This window comes from Neomonachus schauinslandi, chromosome 1, assembly GCF_002201575.2.
Source record: "Neomonachus schauinslandi chromosome 1, ASM220157v2, whole genome shotgun sequence".
NCBI classification, from domain to species: domain Eukaryota; kingdom Metazoa; phylum Chordata; class Mammalia; order Carnivora; family Phocidae; genus Neomonachus; species Neomonachus schauinslandi.
The window spans coordinates 209,638,849-209,653,781 of NC_058403.1; the positions used below are offsets into that span (position 1 = coordinate 209,638,849).

Here is a 14,933-nt window from a genome sequence, read left to right on the forward strand (position 1 = left end):
AAAAAAAAAAAAAAAAAAAAAAAAAGAAAAAAGAAATAGCACAGATGGGGGTGGTGGTGCCTAGGTGACTCAGTTGGTTAAGCATCTGCCTTCGGCTCAGGTCATGATCCCAGGGTCCTGGGATCGAGCCCCCCAAAGGCTCCCTGCTCAGCGGGGAGTCTGCTTCTCCTTCTCCCCCTGCCCCTATCCCCCCATGTTATCTCTCTCTCTCAAATAAATAAAATCTTTTTTAAAAAAAGAAATAGTGCCCACTGCAATTCTATATGCAACTAATAAATCATTGAACACTGCATCAAAAGCTAATGATGTACTATATGTTGGCCAATTGAACACAATAATAATAATAAAAGAAATAGCACTTAAAAAAAAGAAATAGCGCAAGTGGAATTTACATTTTGCATATGGAGCTGGACTAGGTGCGTGGTTTTCAAAACTGTTTTCGCTGAGGAAACCTTCCTTCATGCAAAGTGAAACCTACTGAGTACTTAAAACAAATAAGAGTGGTGATAATCTAACCAAAAAAGGGTCCTGAAAAGATGCCTAGGAGCCCGGAGTGCTGTATTAGTTTATCTCTAAGGTCCCTTTCAAGTTTGCCTCTCTATTGTTCTGCCTCTAACAATGTCAACAGCTGATGAAGATCAATGAATGAAAAGAAATAGAACATTTTTAATGAAAAGAAGCATGTATTTGCCCTGGGGTCAAAGAACATAAGACACGTTCTGCAGTAGAGTAGATCCTCCAAAGACAGCTGCCATCAATTCCTCCCTCCACTTCCTGTGTGCATTTGTTGTCCCCCAATGAGATGGGGAGTTAATTTCCCCTTCCTTGGCCTCTAGGCTGGCCCCATGACTTTGGCCAGGAGAATGTGGCAGAAGTAACGTTCTGGGACTTCCAAGCCCAGGTCTTACAGGAACCAGCAGTTTCTGCTTCCTTCCCTTTGCAACTTCCCTTACTGGAAACCAGCTGCCATGCTCTGAGGAAGCCCAAGAATCCATGAGGATGGCCCATGAGGGAAACTCCCAGCTGAGCTCCCAGCCAGACGCCAGCACCAACTACTAGCTACGTAAGCGAGGCCATTTTGGACCTGGCAGCCATCCTAGTGACCTGGAAAAACCATTCGGTCAACCTACAGAATCATGAGCAAGCACAAAGCATTGTTCATAAGCCACTATGTTTCAGGGTGGTTTGACATCCATCAAAAGTGCTCAGCATGCCTGGGAGCATTACCTATACATCTGAAATCATCTGGTTTCTCAGGGGTCCAAACAGCAGGTGAAAAGAACCCAGGCAGGCAGGAGCAATTGTATTTTCCCAAGATGTTGATACAGATGGAGCTGAGGCCACAAAGAGCTGAGTTCTTGTCACATTCGTCCACATCTAGGCAGAAAACCAGTCTAAGTCAAAAGGATGAAGGATGGCGAAGCTGTGGCAATCCACAATCCCACCCAGACCAGAGCCAGTGAGTCTTCTGGGCTCTGCTCGCACCCTCCTAAAGTCTGCTGAAAGGAAGCGCAAAGAGGCAGGTCTGTGACCCACACAAATCTCCTGATGAGGCTCTCTGCAGCTTGGGATAAAATCCAAACTCCTCATTAAAACACATGACACCCCCAAGAGTCTGGTCCCACCTAAGCTCACCCAGCTTATCTTTCTTTTCTAATCCTTTAGTAATTCCTGATCCAGATTCATTGATTACCTGGAGATTCATGAAGGCTTATTCTCTTCTCCCTGAGCCTTGAACTCACTTGCCTCACTCTTTCTTTGATAAATCTCAATTCCTTTCCAAGGAATCACTACGTTATCAATAATAATAATTGAGAAGTGTCTGAGTGGAGGGGTGGAGGGCACAGACAGCCTAGGCTCAAAGCATGGCTCTGTCCTTATAGTCTGTGTGTTACTGGGTGCTGTGGACTGAATTATGCCCCCCCGCCGAATTCATATCTTAAAGCCTTAACACTCAGTGGTGTTTGGACATGGAGCCTTTGCAAGATGATGAGGTTAAGAGGAGATCTTAAGATGGGATTAATGCCCTTAAAAGAAGAGGAAAAGACACCAGAGCTCACTCTCCATGAGGACGCAGAATGAAGGCGGTCGTCCAGAAGCCAGGAAGAGAGCCCTCTCTGACCATGATCTCAGACTTCCAGCCTCCAGAATATAGAGAAAGTAAATCTCAGTTGTTGAAACTGCCCTGTCTGCGGTGTTTTGTTCTGGCGGCCCCGAGCTGACTAATGCATGGGCAAGATAATTCACCTCTGTGTGTCTCAGCACCATCATCTGTCAGATGGGGATAATAATAGTACTCACCCCCTAGGGTTGTTTGGAGCATTAAATAAGGTGATATCTGTGAAGGACTCAGAAAAGAGCCTGGAGAACAGCAAGTATGAGGCAAGTATTTGTTAACTAAAATAAAAAATTAACTGTGACATGTTGAGCTTTTTTGTGACAGGTGCTAAGGAAGGTCCTACATGCACCTGTTCAAGGAATGCTTCACAGTAGCCCCTGTGAGGTGCACACTAACATTATTTCCGCTTTTCAGATAAGGAAACTGAGGCTTCATAATTGTGCAGTCACACAGCCTGTGAAAGGCACAGCCAGGATTTAAAATCAGGCTCTATCTGCTTCTGGACTTGTTAGAGGACAAATTCCCAGGCTGTCTTGAGTCAGAGTCTGGGAATTTGGGGATTAAGTCAATGCTGGCCCTAGGCAAGCCCCCAACCTGCATTTCCAGATGTTGCAACCTCATTTGGAGGCAGAATAGCATGATGGTAGAACACAGGGTGTGAAGTCACACTAGGCACATTTCGGATCCTGACTTCCCTACTTCCTATCTATTTGACTGTTGTTCCAACACAATGGAGGCTCATTTTTCTCATCTGTAAAATGGGTATAAAATACACTGATACCAACAGGTTGTTGGGAAGACAATGAGCACGTGAATGGAAAAGCATAACACCTTGGCTGGGATCCTGCCTCCGGGCTTCTGTACCTGCTGTTTCCTCCTCCTAGAACACCCTTCCCCAGATACCCAATATTCACTCCCTCACATTCTTCACATCTTTTCTCAAATATCAATTTCTCAGCATGGTCTTTTCTTACTACTCTATTAAAAGTAGAACCCCATCCCCAGCTCTCCTTATCCACCTTTCCTGCCTTATTTATCTTTATCGCCTTCAACTATTCCTGGCACACAGTATGTTCATGCATTTATGTTGCTATCTATCTCCCCCGGCACTGGATGATGAGTTCCAGGAGAACAAATAGTTTTGCCTCTGTTATTCACTGCTGTATCCACCATCCCTAGAATAGTGCCTGACATAGTAGGTGCTCAGGAAGTATTTGTTGAATGAGTGCATGAATGAATGAATGAATGAATGAGTGATTATTGGCTTCAGCTTAGCAGGTGAGGACTTTGAGCTCAGCCCAGACTCATCCTGACCCCTCCCCTACCACTGTGGTCTTTGCCAACAGACTTGGATCTTGTTTCCCAACAAACCCCTCCCACCTACCTTCACATGTTTCTCCTGGGCCCTGGATGTTCACGTTTCCACTGCTAGATTCAAATCCTAGGTTGCAGACACAAGAGTAGCTTCCAGGACTGTTGTGGCAAGTCGCATGCTCTGGGCAAATTCCGGGATCAGCACATTCATCCACATCTGTTCAGTGGAAATGAAAACCCAAGTCAAAGTGAATGAAGAAATGAGAACAGGAGACTGCAAACAGATTTGCTGTGCATGTTCTCCCCTTCCTTCTCATCTCCCTTGCAGTTAGGCATGGCCATGAGAATAAATTCTGTCCCAATATATATAACCGGAGAGTGGTAAATAGCTCCAAAAAGTAATGACCATAGACACGGCTGTCCTTCTTTACTCTTCCCCGGACCTACACTATGGGCTGCAGATGGTGTGGTGCAATGTGACTTTTTGCCACTACTCTTTTAAGATGTGGAGCTTGTTTCCCCACATCTTGAATCTAGCTGGCCTATGATGTTCACTTGCCAATAGAATGCAGCAGAAATGATATGGTGCCAGTTCCATACTTAGACCTCTAGAGAGTTATTTGCTTCTGTTCATTCTTTGGGCTCCTTGCTTCTTCCATATGAACAAGCACTAGACTAGCCTAACAAAGAATGGGAGACAGAGTAGAAGAGAGATGGATCATCCCAGATGACCCCCCTGACATGTGAGGCAGCCCAGCTGAGATGAGCAAAGCTGACCCACAGCTGACCACAGACACATAAAAAGCCCAATAGAGACCCAAAGAACTGACCCGGCAGAGCCCAACCTAAACTTTGAATGCACAGAATAGAAAGCCAAATAGATGGTGTTTGTTTCTAGCTACTGACTTTCAGGGTGATTTGTTACTCAGCAATAGCTAACTGCTACGGATGGATCAGAAAAATCAGAGAGGACTTCAAATATCTCTCATTCCAAGCCAAGGGGATGTGATAAGGTCTTGATCACTCCATGCCTTACTTGATGGGGTCACCCTCCCCACAAATGAGCATGGTAGCACTGCACCAGACTCAGGAAGATGGAGCCCTTGCATCTTGTGAGAATATTCTGGCTACAGTTTGGAGGATGGATTCAAGGGGACAAAACTGGAGGAAAGGAAAGCCCAGTGAGGAGTCTGCTAAAGTAACAGTGAAACCTGGACCAAGGATGGGGAAGAATGGAGAGATTTAAGACATATTTAGCAGGTAAATTCCCCAAGATATGATGTCTGTTTTAATATGGAGGTGTGGTGGGGGGTCGAGGGTAACTCTCAGGTCTTGAGTCAAATACAGTTTAGTAAAAGTTCTGAAGTTTGAGTCTGAGCTCTCCCAGGACAGAGTTTCTCTACCTCAGAACTACAGGCATCTGGGACCGGATTATTTTTGGTTGTAGGGAAGCTGTTCCATGCATTGCAGGGTGTTTAGCAGAATCTCTGGCCTCTCCCCCCCACTGGATCACAGTAGCGCCCACAACCCTCCTTCCCCACCACCAGTTGTGACAATCAAAAATGTCTCCAGACATTGCCAATATTCCCTGTAAGGATATCACTCTAGGGAGAGAGCCCTTCATCACTCTCAAGTACTGCCTGACCCACTGCTTGACTCATAGTAGGCCCTCAGCAGGAATTCAAATCCTGCCTCTTCTACTGAACAGCTTTGTATCCTTGGGGAAGTTGCTTCAATGCTCTGAGCCTTAATTTTCTCATCCCCAAAGTGAAGATCATAATCCCTACCTCACAGGATCATTAAGTAAGGTGGTTCTTAATTAATTAAGTAGGTAAATAAAGAAAAACAGGTCCTCTATACCTTCACAGATGGAGTTGTGAGAGATGAATCCAACCCGGCAGCTGCAACTGTAGCTTCCCAAGGAGTTGATACACTCAGCATGCTCTGGGCAGACACCACTGGAGAGGCATTCATTGATGTCTGAGGAGCAGTGGAGGAGAGTGAGCAGACCAAAGATTGTGTGTCTAAGGTGAGGGACACATGTACCCAATTTAAGTGGTCACTGTTCACCAAAGACCCATGCCTGAGAGCATTACCTGTGCAGGAGAAACGACCCGGATTTCCCATGACCCAGTCATTTCCAGTGGGAGAAAAGAAACCAGGGAAACAGCTGCACTTGTATCTCCCCAGAAGGTTTCTGCAGACTGAGTTAGGACCACATGGTGGGGAGCTTTGAGAACATTCATCTATATCTGGACACAGAAAGAGTTGGAGTTACAAACTTGCCTCATCATGTGTAGCAGGTTGTATTTTCAAAGATGGCAGAAATGATGTCTTCCATGCTGTATGCTCTTCATTCTATGGGAATTTGTATTCCTTCCAGCAAGGAGTGGGGTCTATATTCCCTCCCCTTGAACCTGAGCATGCTGTGACTGTGAAGGTGGTGACACCAAGTCCTAAAGATACCGTGCACTCCCTCCTTGTTCTCTTGGAACTCAGCCACCATACTGTGAGGAACCAGCCATGAAAAAAGCAGCTCATATGGAGAAGAACCAAGACCTCCAGCCCACAGCCCTGGTGGAGCAGCCAGCCTAAGGCCAGCACCAGCTCACCAGCCATGTGAATGTGCTCTCTTTAAAGTGGATCCTCTAGCCCCCACTTGACCCAACTCAGTTGACACCGCATGGAACAGAGACAAGCCACACTCACCAAACTCAACCCAACTGACAGATAGGGAGACATGTTGTGAGGCATTGGGGAATCATGACAGATTCATGAACAAAAAAATGATTGCCATTATTTTGATGTACTAAGTTTGCAGGTGCTCTGCTACCCAGCAGTAGATAAAAAAGAACAATTTGCAAACCCACAAAGAGCAATTTACTAATTGGAGGACCCATAAAATTGTGCAGTCGTGGTACCATGGGGTGGTCCAACCCAAGTCTCCTTCAGCCCTGGTCTGCCAAGTCATCCTAAACTCTTGCTACATATTTGTCGTGCAGATACAGCTTCAAGGCAAGTCTTTCATAGCTCCTCCCAGAAAACTGTGCCTCTCCTAGACAGAAATTGGGAGCTGCCCCTCTACATCAAGATCAGACCATAGGAATGTTCATTCCACTTTTATTTGAAGTAGTAAAACATTAGAAACAACCAATTAAGGCTGATTAAATCTGTAGTTGACATAAAGAATAAGGTAACGTGTTGCTTCATTCAACAAGTATCTACTGAATATTCACAAGATATCAGGCACCATAGGGAGGTCAAAGTCATAAAGGGGATGAAATCCTTGCTGTAGTATCCCGTAATTTTCTAGATGCGGAATGTTGATTTCAACCCAAATTTGGAAACCGGAGCCCATCAGGACTACTGAAGCTTACCAAATAACCCATGAACTGTAACCCAAAGGTAAAGAATGATTTGGGAGCACCCTGGGTGCTACAACAATAGAAATGAATTATCTTATTCAGAGCCTAGCAAACTACAGCTCATGGGTCAAATCCAGTCCACCACTTGTTTGTATAAATAAGGTTTTGTTGGAACAAAGCCACATCATTCCTTCGTGTATCATCTATGGCTGCTTTTGCACTAAAACTGGAGTATTAAGTAGTCATGAGAGAGATCATACAGTTTGCAACCTCCAAAATATTTACTCTCTGGCTCCTTGCATAAAATAGTTTGCCGACCCCTGCTCTTATTCAGAGGCACAGTCAGATCTTGACTGTCAAGGGGAGAATTGGCATTTAAATATAAGAAATACAGACAAAGAACTTTGCTCATTCTGGGGATTATTTCAATTTATATTACTTACATCACTTCTACTGTGCCTAGCACACTGCATACACATGACTGCATTTAATTTTCCCAACTATCCTTTGAGGTAGGTACTCTTATACACTCATTCTACAGATGGAAACATTGAGGCTTAGAGAGGGTAAATACGTTTCCCCAACACCTCACAACTAGGCGATGTGATTCAGAAATTGCTGTTAGAGTCGGAAAGATGTGGGTTTGGAGGCCAGTTCAACCGCAAGACCGTGATGAGTCATTCCAGTGCCCCAAGCAGTTTCCTCATCTGTACGGTGGGGATCATCATGATGCCTGTACTCAGTTTAATGTAAAAATGCATAGAAAGCCCTTCACAGGGGACCTGGTACTCAGTGAATGTTAGAAATTCTTGTTTTCTGCATGGAGAGACAACCAAAAGGAGACTTCCCAAAATGAAATCAGTGGTTATTTTTGGATATTGACAAATAGCATGGTTTTTACTTTTATTTTTATTCTAATGTTAGCTCTGAATCGTTGGAATGTTGAGTGAGCAGGAATCATTGTCATTATAGAAAAAGAAAGAAAAAAATTATGTACTATATGTTGGCTAACAGAATTTAAATTAAAAAAAATTTTTTAAGAAAGAAAAGAAGGATAAGGGAGGGTTAGGGGGAGAAAAATGTTCAGGAAAAGAAAAAGTACCTACATCCACTACCCAGCCAGCTTCCACCTGATTTTCCTACAATATGCTGGAGGGTTTTGAGGGGGTGTGTACTTACCTTCACATGTCACTCCTTGGCCCCTGAACTGCGTCAGTCCGTTGCTGGACAGAAAGCCTCGTTTGCAAGTGCAGTAGTAACTATCCAAAGTGTTGGTGCAGGTTGCATAAGCTGGGCACATGGTGGTATCCAGACACTCATTCACATCTGGGCAGCACAGAGGGAAGAGATCAAGTTAGAGCCCCAGGGTGGGCTTCAAAGGGAGCCAGCATGAGAATATGAAGGGGACTGCTGTGGGCTGAACTGTGCCTCCCCAAAAATATGCTGAAGCCCTAAACCCTGGTCCCTGAGAATGCAAACTTATTTGGAAATAGAGTCTTTGTAAATGTAATTAAGACCTCAGTGAAGGGGATGCCTGGGTGGCTGTCAGTTTAGCGTCTGCCTTCAGCTTGGGTCATGATCCCAGGGTCCTAGGATGGAGTCCCGTATCCTGCTCCCTGCTGGGTGGGAAGTCTGCTTCTCCCTCTCTCTCTGCCCCTCCCCCCTGCTCATGCTTTCTCTCTCTCTCTTTCTCTCTCATGCTCTCTCTCTCTCTCTCAAATAAATAAATAAAAATTAAAAAAAAAAAGACCTCAGTGAGGATGAGATCCTACTGGAGTAGGATGGTCCCTTAATCTGATATGATTGACGTCCTTATAAGAAGAGAAGAAGAGTGGGCACCTGGGTGGCTCAGTTGGTTAAGCGACTGCCTTCGGCTCAGGTCATGATCCTGGAGTCCCGGGATCGAGTCCCGCATCGGGCTCCCTGCTCGGCAGGGAGTCTGCTTCTCCCTCTGACCCTCCCCCCTCTCATGTGCTTGCTCTCTCTCATTCTCTCTCTCAAATAAATAAATAAAATCTTAAAAAAAAAAGAAGAGAAGAAGAGGCACAGAGACAGGCTCAGGGAGAACACCATGTGGGCGACAGAGGCAGAGACTGGAGTGATGTGCCTACAAACCAAGGAACATCAAGGACTGCCAGCCACACCAGAACAAACTCTCGCTTAGAGCCTTCAGAGAAAGCATGGCCCTGCAGACACCTTGATTTCAGATTTCTGGCCCCCAGAACAGTGAGAGAATAGATTTCTGTTCTTTTAAGCCTCCTGGTTTGTGGCAACTGGTTATAACAGCCCTGAGAAACTGTTCAGTGCTGTCAAGTGGGAGCATCAGCACTACCTGGGAGCTTGATGGAAAGGCAACATCTCAGGCCCCACCCCAGAACTGATAAATCAGAATCTGCATTTTAGCAAGACCATTGTGTGACCTGTGTGCACAGGAAAGTGTTAGATGCACTGACGTGGACACTTGCTAATGCAGGTGTGGTCCTCAGACCAACAGAATCTGCCTCACCTGGGTCCCAGATCTGGCAAAAGCAGATGCCGATTCTGCAGGTCTAGGAAGGGGCCTGACATTCTGCATTTCTCACAAGCCCCTGAATGATGCTGATGCTGCTGGTCCATGGCCCGTGCCATGAGCATCAGAACTCTAGACACAAGAGTCTGAGACTCAACATTTCAGCCTTTGGAGCACAGAAGACCTGGGTTAAGGCTCCAGCAGCAAACCTCTAAGGAGAGAACAACAGCTATTACCCCAGACCCATCTCTCCTGCTTCTTTTTAGTAACATGACCATCCAGTTAAAGACTGCATTCCCAGGGTCTCCTGCAGCTAGGCGTGGCCACGAGGCTAAGATCTGCCCAGTGGGCACATGTAGAAGTGATATGCATACTGTTTGGCCATGCCCTTAAAAAGAATAAACACATTGCCTCCTTCCCATTTCCCTTTCTCCCTGGGCTGGAACATGGACAGAGTGGGCTGATCTATTCCTCACCATGGGAATGATGGTTTGGGAAAGCCACCATGCTGAGGGATAGAGAGGCAACAAGATGGGAGACACCTGGGAGCTGGGCTGATCTGGGCAGCCCTGTCACCCTGTTCCACCTACAAGTTGGAGATGTATGAGAAGAAAAAGAATGAACTTCTAAAAAATAAATTTCTAAGTTGTTGTTTCGTTTATGTGGAAACAGTCAAAACAACATCCTAGCCCGTTCAGCTCTGAGACCAGTGATTTCACCTCTTTGTACCTCAGTTTACCTGTTTAGCCCTCACCCTCACGTCCAGTGGGTCCCCAAGCCCTTGTGGTTCTCTGTCCAAATAACATTTGGCATCTACCCGCTTTTCTCCATTTCCACAGATCCTCTTCTGGATTCTACATCCCTAAATCCTTCATTGTCCCCTCCAATCTCTTCTCCACATAGTAGTCATCTCTGAATACAAATTTGATCATCTACCTCCACCCCTCCCCACAGTGCTCCCTGTCGCACTCAGAATTAAAATCCAAACCACTTAACAGGACCCATAAGACCCCCGTGACCAGACCCAACCACGTCTTTAAGCCTCATCTCGTGTTCGTCTCCATTTCCAGACTTCCCACCTCAGGGCCTTTGCATGTGCTATTCCCTTTGCCTCTGCTTTGCCTGGCCAGCTCCTTTTCACTCCTCAGGTCTTGCTTAAGTGTCATTTCCTCCAGAAAGCCTCCCCTGACTCCCCCAAGGCTTCCTGTGCTCCTCCTCTATGACACTTATAATAATTATAGTTGCTTGTTATTTGTGTGATTGGCTTTTTAGTGATCATTTCCCCCCCCACATTGTGAGCTCCAGAAAGACAAAGCCAGAGGTGGAGGCAGGCTTCTAGGTGCCTGGGAAGAGACTTATTTGATATTATCATTCCTGTGGTCATCAGAATAATGGCCCCTCCAAAGATGACCACATTCTAATCCCCAGAACCTACAAATATATTATGCTATGTGGTAAGGGAGCACTAAGTTTTCGGATGGAATTAAGATTGGTAATCAGCTGATCCCAAGATGAAGAGATTATTCTGGAGATTATTCTGGATTACCCAGATGGGGCCAATGTAATCACAAAGGTCCTTATAAACAGAAGATGAAGCCAGGAGAGGCAAAGTGACACAATGTGAGAAAGACCTGGCCAGTCATTGCCGGCTTTGAAGATGGAGGAGGAGGGACACAGGCAAGGAATCCAGGTGGCCTATAGAAGCTGGAAAAGGCAAAAAGACAGATTATCCTCTAGAACCTCCAGAAAGGAACACAGCCCTGCTGACATCTTGATTTTAGCCCAGTGGGACCCACTTTGGACTTCTGACCTCCAGACCCATAAGGTAATGTTTTTGTTGTTTGAAGCTACGAAGTTTGTGGTAATTTGCTAGAGCAGCCGTAGGATACTAATACAATTCCCATTACACAGATGTGGACAACTGAGGCTCAGTGAGGTTAAGTAACTTGTCCAAGGACACACAGCTGTTGAGTGGCAGCTCCAAGCCTGTCAAAACCTGAAGTGAGGGATTTTCACTACTGCTACCCAAGAAGAGGTAGCTCTGATTGGAAATGGAATCAATTTTCAGGCAATTTCTAAGACAATTCTTTGTAAAAGCTTTTGTGATTAAGTCTGTTGCCCTGATGGACTTTGAGCTTCTAGAAAGCAAGGATTTGTGTTTGTGTCATTCACTGCTGTGTGCTGAGTGCATACAACAGTGCCCAGTACACAGTCGGTGCTCAATAATGAAGACCTTGTTGAGAAGCTAACATTAGAACAAAGACCAGAGGGAGGTGAGTGAGCTATGAAGGTACCTAGGGCAGAGGAAACAGTAAGTGCATGAAGGGGCAGGACCACGCCTGGAGATTTGGTGGAGTTACAAGCAGGTTGGTGTGGTTGGAACAGGGTGGGCAGGGGGAAATTGGAGGTCTGGACATAGACAGATCATGTTAGATCTGCTAGACTTCTGGCTTTCTATGGAGAGCATTGGGAGCCACAAGGTGTCTGAGCACAGCCAGGACACAGCAGGACTGAGGTTTTAACAGGATCCTGTGGCCCCTGGCTGGAAGATGAACTGTAGAGGGGTAGGATGACCAGGGAGGAGGTGCCTGCACCTGTCCAGGTAAGCGAGGATGGTGGATGCAACCCCACTGGGAGCTGTGGAAGGCACAAGATTCGGGGTTTATTCTGAAGGTGGTGTTAACAGGATTTGCCAATGGATTGGGTGTGGGGTGTAAAAGAAAGAGGAGTAAACGGTAATGCCAACATTGATTGGTAGAGTGGGAAAGCACTTTATAAAGTGCTGCAAAACCTTTAAGGGATGGATTATTCTCTGGGTCTTTAGAGTCAGGCTCTTCACTTCTTACAATATGCCTTGTTTATTTCCTTTCCCTGCAGGACATCTTAGTTGTACCTCTTCTCATTAACAGTTTCCTCTTTCATCTGCAAAGGCAACATTGTTCTTTGCAAACTTCCAGCACATTGCCACTTGCAATCTCTCATCTGAGCTTCCCGTTACCCTCTTCCTCTGGCTCAATTGCTCATAACTCAAACCCACCCCAAACCAGAATTGCAACCCAGCCCTGTGTGACTCGGCACCTGCCAACCTCTCCAGCTCATCTACTTTGTCCCATTAGCCATGCTCACCTTTGCTCAGTTCCCCAAATTCTTTCTGATCTCAGGACCTTTGCATGTCACCCCAAAGATCTTAGGACTTGACTTCTTCTTTGCCAATTTGAATACCTTTTATTTCTTTTTGTTGTCTGATTGCTGTTGCTAGGACTTCTAGTACTACGTTGAACAACAGTGGTGAGAGTGGGCATCCTTGTCGTGTTACTGATCTTAAGGAAAATGCTCTCAGCTTTTCCCCATTGAGAATGATATTCGCTGTGGGCTTTTCACAGATGGTTTTTATGAAATTGAGGAATGTTCCCTCTATCCCTACACTCTGATGAGTTTTAATCAGGAAAGGATGCTGTATTTTGTCAAATGTTTTTCTGCATCAATTGAGAGGACCATATGGTTCTTCTCTCTCCTCTTATTAATGTGCTCTATCGCATTAATTGATTTTTGAATGTTGAACCACCCTTGCATCCCAGGGATAAATCCCACCTGGTCATGATGGATAACCTTTTTAATGTACTGTTGGATCCTATTAGCTAGGATCTTGTTGAGAATTTTCACATCCATATTCATCAGGGATATTGGTCTGAAATTCTCCTTTTTGATGGGGTCTTTGCTTGATTTGGGGATCAAGGTAATTCTAGCCTCATAGAATGAGTCTGAGAGTTTTCCTTCGGTTTCTATTTTTTTGAAACAGCTTCAGAAGAATAGGTATTATTTCTTCTTTGAATGTTTGGTAGAATTGCCCAGGGAATCCATCAGGTCCTGGACTCTTGTTTTTTGGGAGGTTTTTTGATCACTGCTTCAATCTCGTTACTGGTTATTGTTCTATTCAGGTTGTCAATTTCTTCCTGTTTCAGTCTTGGTAGTTATAGGTTTCCAGGAAGGCATCCATTTCTTCCAGGATGCTTAATTTATTGGCATATAGTTGTTGATAATAATTTCTAATAATTGTTTGTATTTCCTTGGTGTTAGTCATGATCTCTCCCTTTTCATTCATGATTTTATTAATTTGGGTCCTTTCTCTTTTCTTTTGGATGAGTCTGGCCAGTGGTTTATCGATCTTATTAATTCTTTCAAAGAACGAGCTTCTAGCCTCTTTGATCTGCTCTACTGTATTTCTGGTTTCTAATTCATTAATCTCTGCCCTAATCTTTATTATTTCTCTTCTTCTGCATGGCTTAGGCTTTATTTGTTGTTCTTTCTCCGGTTCTTTGAGGTGTAAAGTTAGTTGGTAAATTTGGGATTTTTCTATTTTTTTGAGTGAGGCTTGGATGGCTATGTATTTCCCCCGTAGGACCGCCTTTGCAGTATCCCATAGGTTTTGGATTGATGTGTTTTCATTCTCATTGGTTTCCATGAATTGTTTAAGTTCTTCTTTGATTTCCTAGTTGACCCAAACATTCTTAAGCAGGATGGTCTTTAGCTTCCAAGTGTTTGAATTTCTTCCAAATTTTTTCTTGTGATTGAGTTCCAGTTTCAAAGCATTGTGGTCTGATAATATGCAGGGAATAATCTCAGTCTTTTGGTATCAGTTGAGACCTGATTTGAGACCCAGTATGTGGTCTGTTCTGGAGAAAGTTTCATGTGCACTCCAGAAGAATGAGTATTCTGTTTTTTAGGGTGGAATGTTCTGTATATATCTGTGAGGTCCATTTGGTCATAGTACTAGAATTCCTAGCAACAGCAATCAGACAACAAAAAGAAATAAAAGGTATTCAGATTGGCAAAGAAGAAGGCAAACTCTGTCTTTTCACAGAAGACATGATACTTTATGTGGAAAACCCAAAAGACTCTACCCCCAAATTACTAGAACTCATACAGCAATTCAGTAACGTGGCAGGATACAAAATCAATGCACAGAAATCAGTTGCTTTCTTATACACTAACAACACATCTGTAGAAAGAGAAATTAGAGAAACGATTCCATTTACAATAGCACCAAAAACCATAAGATACCTCGGAATAAACCTAACCAAAGAGGTAAAGGATCTATACTCTAGAAACTACATAACGCTTATGAAAGAAATTGAAGAAGACACAAAAAGATGGAAAAATATTCCATGCTCATGGATCAGAAGAATAAACATTATTAAAATGTCTATGCTGCCCAGAGCAATCTATACCTTCAACGCCATCCCAATCAAAATACAAATGGCATTTTTCAAAGTGCTGGAACAAACAATCCTAAAATTTGTATGGAATCAGAAAAGACCCCGAATCACCAAGGAAATGTTGAAAAAGAAAAACAAAGCTGGAGACATCACGTTGCCCGATTTCAAGCTATATTACAAAGCAGTGATCACCAAGACAGCATGGTACTGGCACAAAAACAGACATATAGACCAATGGAACAGAATACAAAGCCCACATATGGACCCTCAACTCTATGTCAAATAATCTTTGACAAAGCAGGAAAAAATATGCAATGGAAAAAAGACAGTCTCTTCAATAAATGGTGCTGGGAAAATTGGACAGCTATATACAGAAGAACAAAACTCGACCATTCTCTTACACCATAAAC

General features: G+C 44.3%; 1 protein-coding gene across 1 annotated transcript in view; it reads right to left on the minus strand.

Moving 5' to 3' along the window:
* Positions 1–14,933, minus strand: part of ADGRE1 (adhesion G protein-coupled receptor E1) — a 59,361-nt gene that overhangs the window by 33,507 nt on the left and 10,921 nt on the right. The window contains exons 3-6 of the mRNA XM_044918317.1: positions 7,978–8,124; positions 5,530–5,685; positions 5,294–5,413; positions 3,504–3,650 (exon numbers count right to left, since the gene is read on the minus strand). Coding sequence (XP_044774252.1) covers positions 3,504–3,650; positions 5,294–5,413; positions 5,530–5,685; positions 7,978–8,124 — 570 coding nt within the window. The remainder of the gene's footprint in view (positions 1–3,503; positions 3,651–5,293; positions 5,414–5,529; positions 5,686–7,977; positions 8,125–14,933) is intronic.